The 8301-nt window shown below is 38.5% G+C and overlaps 1 protein-coding gene across 2 annotated transcripts; it reads left to right on the forward strand.

The window, feature by feature from the left end:
* The first annotated feature begins 1684 nt into the window (after nucleotides 1-1684).
* LOC108669826 lies at nucleotides 1685-4064 on the forward strand. Of its 2 annotated transcripts, XM_018157243.2 has the most exons (4): nucleotides 1685-1928; nucleotides 2157-2260; nucleotides 2632-2762; nucleotides 3440-4064. In XM_018157243.2, exons 1-4 carry the CDS (start codon nucleotides 1896-1898, stop codon nucleotides 3496-3498), a joined length of 327 nt encoding a protein of 108 aa, XP_018012732.1. In that variant the 5' UTR covers nucleotides 1685-1895; the 3' UTR covers nucleotides 3499-4064. The 2 variants fall into 2 exon arrangements, 1 of the variants encoding a protein (XP_018012732.1); XR_001930684.2 differs by lacking the exon at nucleotides 2632-2762.
* The last annotated feature ends 4237 nt before the right edge of the window (nucleotides 4065-8301 follow it).

An 8301-nucleotide genomic window follows, 5' to 3' on the forward strand; every position in this document is an offset into this window, starting at 1 on the left:
ATATGGCACATTTGTTTTAACTGTATTTCCCACGCAAATGTGTATAGCTGAACATGCCGTGTATATGGCACATTTGTTTTAACTGTATTTCCCACCCAAATGTGTATAGCTGCAGATACCGTACATAACGTACCTACGTTTGTTTTAACAGAATATTTCCCCCCCCAAAGATGTGTAGAGCTGCAGATCTTGTGCCGAACATACACGCCATCAGTCATGGCAGGTCTGCGTGGCATGTCACTACGTCTGCAGGACCGCAGTCGCATCGCGTCTCAGGAGCTCGCTAAACTGCAGCATGACCTGGAGCCATACACGCACCTGGACCCGTCCTATCTCGCCCTGCTCGACGAGTATAACAAACTCAAGGCTGACATCAAGTTCTGTACTTCTGCTCGCACCTAAAAAACTCCGCTGCCCATTTTCAATGCTAAGAGCCTTATATACAAAATTTTAAGTACGAGTTTTAGCAATATGGTATTCAAATTAAAAAAAAACTACCTCACTTCAAAAAAAAAAAAAAAAAACAGAAAATTACGTTGACTAAATGCCTTAAAATTGCTCTACTTTTCTCTTTTATTGTCAAATCGTTGAAGTCTTGCACAATAATTTAGGAAGGGGCTGCAAATGAGTGATAAAATTTTGTTGTCTTGTGACACTTCTATTTCTTTATGAAAAATTACATTAATTGAAAGTTTGTTTAGATTTTGCATTCTCAATTTTCTTTGGTTGAATGGGGGATTTCTATGCGCAGGTTGATCACCTTATCTGCGAAATTTTGCTGACTTGGCAAGAAATAATTTTTGAATTAAAGACCGTGCACTCGTGGTACTTTCCTTCACTTGCCTTAGCTGGTGCCTTATCGTCTGGAATCCACTTTGATGGGTTCTTCTTAGAAACATTATCGTTCAAACAAGCCATGATTCACTTGACCCAAAATACTTCACAGGAGCGGCACAAATGCTCTCACCATGGCTGCATCAGCGCTACTAGCCACTTCTCCAGCGCAGATCTCAACGCATCGTTGTCCCTCTCGGGCACATGCCGGCGCATGCCTCTGAAGCGGCTGAACCCCTATACACGAGGCTATAGTAGCGTGGACAGTTCCAGCGGCGGATGAACTAGCGGCTAGTACTATCCCTGTGTACAGGCACCTTTACAGTGTAACTGCGAACAAATGATCCTCTGACATCATAGCTAGGGAGCGACAACTCACACGTCTTGTTTTACAGTCTACACGGTTGATTTTCTCGTGGTTGGACGGTCATGGTTGATTTTCACGGACATTTCCGCCTTTGTTAATGGTCTGTATAACCAACGGCTGTCATTGCAGGCCGATGATAATAAAATACCAGAACTTCACGACTCGACGACTGCCGCTGAAATATACTGATGGTCGTATTTTAGACGTAACGGAAAGAATATTTGAATATTTGATTGTTACCTAAATGTAAGTGTAGTTTAATCGTACAATCTTAACAACGAAATAGGTTTAATATATTCTTGGAGACTCTCGTGTTCGCGCATTTTATTCGAAATGCTGAAAATAACTACTGAATGTTTTCGTGTTGGTCTTTGTTATTTTAGTTCAAGCGAAATTACAACTTTTTAACGAATGAGGTCCAATTAATTATCTTCTCGCTTTAATAATTTTCACAAAATTTTAAATATTATAGAAATGAGGATAAGTCTGAGAAATTCAAATATTACTATCCGAAGATAGGTATTTATTATTCGAATTGAAACCTAAAGTCACACTTTTTTGGCTTCAGGAGGCAGAACCTAATTCTACATTAGGCAAGCTGTATCGGTACGCCAGTCCATGGGAGAAGGATTATCCTCGCGCAAACGAAAAACTTTTATCTGGCGAGAACGCTCATGTTGGCATCAAATCCTCGATGTACGGGATCATGAATTACTATTTTGTAAAGGTGAACGTCCTCCGCAAAAGACTTTTTTGTATAAATTTTAACAGAAATTCACTGTTTACATACTCGAAAATAGAGGCTCGTCCTAATATCGCCAAAAGTGCACTAAGGTTTTTTTTCTGGAAAGACTGTCCTGGAACAAAATGTGCACCCTAACTCTTAAGAGGATTATACTAGAAAAATTAAACCTGTAGTTGTTACACACATTAAACATTATCCTTCTATCAACAGACCCGCACGTGCCCTCTAATCATCAAAGACAGTTTCTCTCTTCCTGGCTCACCCTGCATGTGCTATCGCAAAAATTCTTCATACACGGCCCCGTTCAACAAACAGTAAATATTTTAACTCAAAATTTGAGCCATCTCGGTATAAATACAACTAAGAAAATATAACTATGGTTATGCTTAGAGATTAGGAACATTGAACATGTCAGAATAAGTGCAATGCACTCGTGCATTGAATGATTTTTTCGATTAACGCCCGCCTAGCCATTAAGTTTTGTTGCTTTACGAACTAAAAACTGCTTCTTGTACTGGCTGCTACAAGTCGTCTCATGTACACACCTTTGGGAAGCTGTATTGTTGGTGCATTTGTTCACCATCATTCATTCTGTGAACATTTATTTGCTGCGCAGGGTGATGCTATACGAGAGCGGTTTCCTGCGTGCATTTGTTCATACTGTGAATATTAATTTGCTGCCCAGGGTGCAGCGCCTGAGGGAGAGCGGGATCCTGAATATGCTCGAGAAGAAGGGTACGAGGACTGCAACGAGGTGTTTGTCTGTCACCAACGAGGTGGAGTCGCTTCGACCGCTCGAGTTGAAGGACTTCTATGGTAATCTTGGTACTTGTTTCTGTTAATAACAACAATACAGCTTCCCAAAGGTGTGTACATGAGGCGACTTGTAGCAGCCAGTGCAAGAAGCAACTTTTAGTTTGAAATGCAATAAAAACTGTAGTTTAGGCGTCTTTCTGCTCTACATCGGTGGTGAGTAATCAATGTCAATAATTCTTAAGCCTATAATGCATTCGCCTTGGTATGCCTTTGAAGATAAATACTAAAAGTTGAGTGCAAAGGCAGACAACAAAACGTTAATGATTTGTAAAAAACCTTGTTTGATCTTTGATTCACTCGATTTGTCGTGAACACGTGAACACTACTGTATGATCATTATGAACTTAATTTGCCTGCCTAAAAATGGCATTTCTAAAAGTCAAGTCATAAACTTTATAATAATCAGCTTATTCAGGATTAACAACTATGTTTTAGGAACAGAAAACTATAAAAATGGACTGAATACGTATATGTCAATTGGTAACAAATTGAGCAATGGAACGTTCCCGCATCTGCATGACTAAAAGTGATTCGTCGCGACAGCTGACCATGGCTGCATGACAAATTATCAACATTTCACGTCTGTGATGATATTTTCAAAAATATTATCCTTGCTCTCAGGTCTTTTTTTTATCTCGTGTAATGGTTACTGGAGTGCATATTTTCTATCCCGGCAGGCTTGGGCTTGGCTACAATATCGTTCATCGTTGAATTAAGCTTCCGCAGTTGGAAGTAATTAAGATTTAAGGAGAAGCTAGAGCTTCAGCTCACGATGAACTACGTGCAATCAAGATGCCAACTCCAACTCCGACTTACTGTTGCTGTGTTGAAAGCGATACTCGCAGCTACAATAAATATGAATGCAACTATTTAAACAAAAGAACACTAATAAAAAACATGCTCAAAGGCGACACTATTGCAATATATTTATATCTGAAAGGCCATACAAGGAAAGTGACGCTGAATTTTAGTAAATAGAATGAGGTCAGTGGGGTGTAAACTTGAATAAACTATGATACCGAATACGTGTACATGTGAAGACAACAAGGAAAAAATTTCACGACATTCACGTCAAGTGAAGTACCCAAATAATATGATTAATTGTATCTTCGTAACTTGAGAATATTACTCAAGAAATATAATATAAAATGAATTGTATATTCTATACTACATATAGGTAAAATATCCGTTATGTGAACATTTGAACATATCGTCCGTTTTTTGTGGCTCAGAAAAGCGAGCAGGTTGAAATTATGTCGTTGGAACTTCATATATGCATAAAAATACAAGCATTGCACATCATGTAACTTTGCTATCGACCATCGTTCGTCCCAACAAAAGATCAATGTACATGGAATTTGTGCGTTATTACAATATTAATAAGGCAATGAATAGGAATTTCGACACATGTCCTTTTCAAATGAGACAGCCTCATCAGGTATGAGGCAATGCAGCGCATCCTCTAGTCTAAATATTTTGTTCCATAACCAATTTTTTTTTTAACGAACGTCAGATTTTCATTAATAAGGTCAACGTTACACGTGAACCGTGAAAGTGAACCGGTCACTCGTAATACTAGCAAGTAAATTGGCACACAATAATTGCAGTAATATTGAGCCATTGGGAGAGTTGCGTATCATTCAATCGAAATATTGAATTATTTCTTTAAAAAATGTCTATTACAATAGAATAGAAGTGTCGGCACTGAAGAAATAGTCGCATGCCTGTTGCCGATTCTTGAATTTTTCGTGACTTGATTCACAGGGGATCCGGCTTTTGGAACCCGATCTTTCCATAAATGACGATTGATTGAGATAGCTGCTGGACTTATTGCCTGGTCCCTAATTTGCTAGGCATTTTAAGACTGAACATATGCTCCTGGGGGCCATACTTTCAAAACTCGCTAAGTGAACGTAAGTACTTACGCTCTATTTTATTTTCTATGATTGGTGGATTTTGCTTGAAAGGCCGTCAATGATTGGCTGATGAACTTACGATCTCTTAACTGTTTTTAAAAGAGTGGCTTGAAAGGCCGTCAATGATTGGCTGATGAACTTACGATCTCTTAACTTTTTTTGAAAGTATAGGCCCTCTGGAAGTAATGGACCATTATGATTCCTGCCTTCCGGAACGTCGCCTTCATCACTTGAAGCCGTCCGGATCTAAGCCGTAGGTCGAACCAGCCCTCGGTCGAACGGCCACTTGTCGAAGGACGACAAATTTTGGAACAGAACTATGCTATCTGAAACCTAACCTCAAATGCGGTGAACGTAAAATTACTTAATTTAACGTTGCCCGGAAGTCAGATTCGATCCGCGGCCTGGTGGTGCACGGCAGGTTCTATGCGAGGCCGGAGGAAGACAAAGCAGAGTGGTTTACGGCTGATTGGTGGATGTCCGGAGAGATCCAAGGCGTTCGATTCAGGGCTTATTGGTGCACAAAATTGGTGGTGCACGGCTGCGCTCCCCGCCAAACATCACTTATGTTGCCTACCACTTTACTATCTATTTTGTTAGCAAAATAACAAAACTGAGCCCAAACTCTCTAACGCGAACAAAAAGCTTTATGGTTGTTAGGTGGCAATTGAATCCTCAATATCATGTATTATACGGTTTTATTTACGGTCGGCGAGTAACGTGCAATTCGCTGCAGGCTGACGGCTTATGTAGCATTGACTGTAATTCAGCTCATACACGTGATGAAATTGGTGTATTTTTTGCTGTCTGAAAGCCTTGAGAGTTGAGAGTAAATGCATACACTGCAAATGGTTAGAACTACCTTAAATTTAAAAATTTTCCATTAATTTCAAATGGGACCTTTTTGGGCCTTTTTTATGAGTCAAATTGGCCTATTTCTCTTGGCTCCATCTGGCAACCCTGTGCTCCTGCATAGCTTCGACTTCGAGCCTTCGTATAGTCTGTTCTTGAAGGCGTTCATACTCGGAGCATCAACGATGCTATCAGGGAGGCTGTTCCACATGTGGGTGACTCAAAGCGAGAAGAAATGTTGTCACATGGATGTGTTATAAGGCAGTTTTTTAGTTTATAGCTGTGGCCCCTGGTGTTGGTTCTTGTTTCAAATTTCCAATTTCAAACGAAAATATGAATAAATGACCGTTTTGGGTAGAATATGACAATTGATCGTCCAGGATATAATTGAATAGTGGTATTATTGCAGATTAACTACATCCAAAAAAAAGGGTGTTTTTTTTTTTTAATTATATGTTTTTTGGGGTGTAGATTACGAATCTGAAATCCATTTTTGGCGGTCGGCATCGGAAAACCGATTTTTTAAGATGATGTAGAGGTAGAATAAATGACATTTTCTGTGATTTTTACTTGTTTTTCCTTTATCGATATGATATTGCCATATACATTAATTACCGTATTATTGATGTGACATTATCGTATTATTGATGTGATATTACCGTATCCATGAACATGCCATTGAGCATTTACAACAACCTTGTCCATTGCAAGCTTCAGATCAGCAGCCTTATAACATTTTTTTCGTATCTGTTTCTGTAAGCTTACAGGAAGGCTCGTAATTTCACATTATTTTAATTGGGACTTCCCGTAATCATTAACTTCGCGTGGTCATTAACTTCACGTGATCATTAACTTCGCGTGGTCATTAACTTCACGTGATCATTAACTTCACATGATCATTAACTTCGCGTGGTCATTAACTTCACGTGATCATTAACTTCGCGTGGTCATTAACTTCACGTGATCATTAACTTCGCGTGATCATTAACTTCGCGTGATCATTAACTTTGCGTGATCATTAACGTCACGTGATCATTAACTTCCCATAATCATTAACTTCGCGTGATCATTAACTTACCGTGATCAATAACTTCGCGTGATCATTAACATCACGTGACCATTAATTTAGCTTGATCATTACCTTCACGTGATCATTAACTTCACATGGAATTTAACTTCACGTGATCATTAACTTCCTGAAAGGAATGTTTTAGTGACAACCAGCCTATCTTTTGGAGAAATAAATCATAGTTTAGGTCAATTACTTTTCATTCTATAATGCCTGGTGCACAATTCTATACATGACATGCTATGCACAATTTTAAGATGACTGATGACACACTAATTTTTTGAAGCCTTTGCTAACTGAGGTTCTACCCTTAATGCGTTTTTGGGGGTGTCCCGAATAGCCCTGGGGGGGTGTCCCGAGTAGCCCCGCCATGCGGAAATGGCTGCCATTTCTTTTTGGAATTAGATAGGCAAATTCTGTCAATTACGTTTTCAAGCCGACACCTGGGTGCAACTTTTATGTAAGTAAAATTTTTTAATATGGCGAATATTTTTTTGCTAGATACCTTAGCAGTTTTAACTTTACAAAACATAGTTTTTCACCATTTTTTTCAGGAATTTTTCAAAGCAAGTAAATGTAGTATTTTTCAACTTTCTTTTTACTAGATAGATAGGAAAAATAGTTACGTTTACGTCACTATTTTTAGTTTTGCGATATTCCAATTAGTTTCGCTACTACAACAGTTTTACGCCGTGTCATAGGCCTGTCCCGAGTAGCCCCGGTTGACGGTATATAAAAGTTGCACACTAGTATTGGCTTAAAAATATGATTGACAGAATTTGCATATCTCATTCCAAGAAAAAATGGTGGCCATTACTGCAAAACTGGGTGATAAGGGACAGGTACACCCCCCCGGGGTAATAATGAACACCCCTAAAATTGCATTTACAGTAGAATCTTGGTTAGCAAAGGCTCCAGTTAATGAAAAAATCAATTAATAACAAAGAATTTTGATTACATTTACCTCGCTCAGTGAAAAAAATTTCACTTAATAGAAAATTACTTCCTCAGTCATCACAAAATTGTGCATAGAACGTCACAGATAGAATTGAACACTGGGCAACAAAGAATGAAAAGTAATTAACCTAAACTATGATTTATTTCTCCAAAAAATATGATGGTTGTCACTAAAATATTCCTTCCTGTTTCAGGTATGTTTTTAAAACGTTTTTCTTAGCTTAGCTTTGCGTTTGTTTGTTTGTTGTTAAAATTGACAACGAAAATAAGCCCACTTCTGATTGCTCTAGAGATCTTAAATTCGGCATGCAGGCTATTTTCGCCTAACAATTTCAGATACAATCATAAAAATTAGCAATTATAGACCTAAATTAGCTTAATCGAGTAAAGTATATATCTATAGTATATATATAGTATGACGTGCGGGCGCTGACGTTATAGACGAGCAGGCGCTGACGCTGCGTATCATCGATACGTAGGTCAAGTCATGCTTTTTAGTCCGTGTAGCAACGGACTAAAAAGGAGAAAATAAAATACTTAAAAATACTTTTTTAAAAAACATGTTTTTCTTGTGGACTAAAAAGTAGAAAATAAATTATGGCTCGCCCCAAAAACATGGCTCGGGCTGTACGTTCACCATTAAATTTCCAAAATTCGTGTGTTGTGTGCTTTTCGCTTGAATCATAAATCTGCCCGACACACGTTTTTGGGGCAAGCCATAATTTATTTTCTACTTTTTAGTCCA

Source organism: Hyalella azteca, unplaced genomic scaffold (assembly GCF_000764305.2).
Source record: "Hyalella azteca isolate HAZT.00-mixed unplaced genomic scaffold, Hazt_2.0.2 contig10992, whole genome shotgun sequence".
Lineage (NCBI taxonomy): Eukaryota > Metazoa > Arthropoda > Malacostraca > Amphipoda > Hyalellidae > Hyalella > Hyalella azteca.

Excerpts from the sequence above, each read along its gene's own strand:
- LOC108669826 (XM_018157243.2), top strand. The coding sequence starts at position 1,896 with ATGTACGGGATCATGAATTACTATTTTGTAAAG. Across the intron at positions 1,929-2,156 it reads TGAATTACTATTTTGTAAAG|ACCCGCACGTGCCCTCTAAT; the intron begins GTGAACGTCCTC and ends TTCTATCAACAG. Across the intron at positions 2,763-3,439 it reads CGAGTTGAAGGACTTCTATG|GCTTGGGCTTGGCTACAATA; the intron begins GTAATCTTGGTA and ends CTATCCCGGCAG.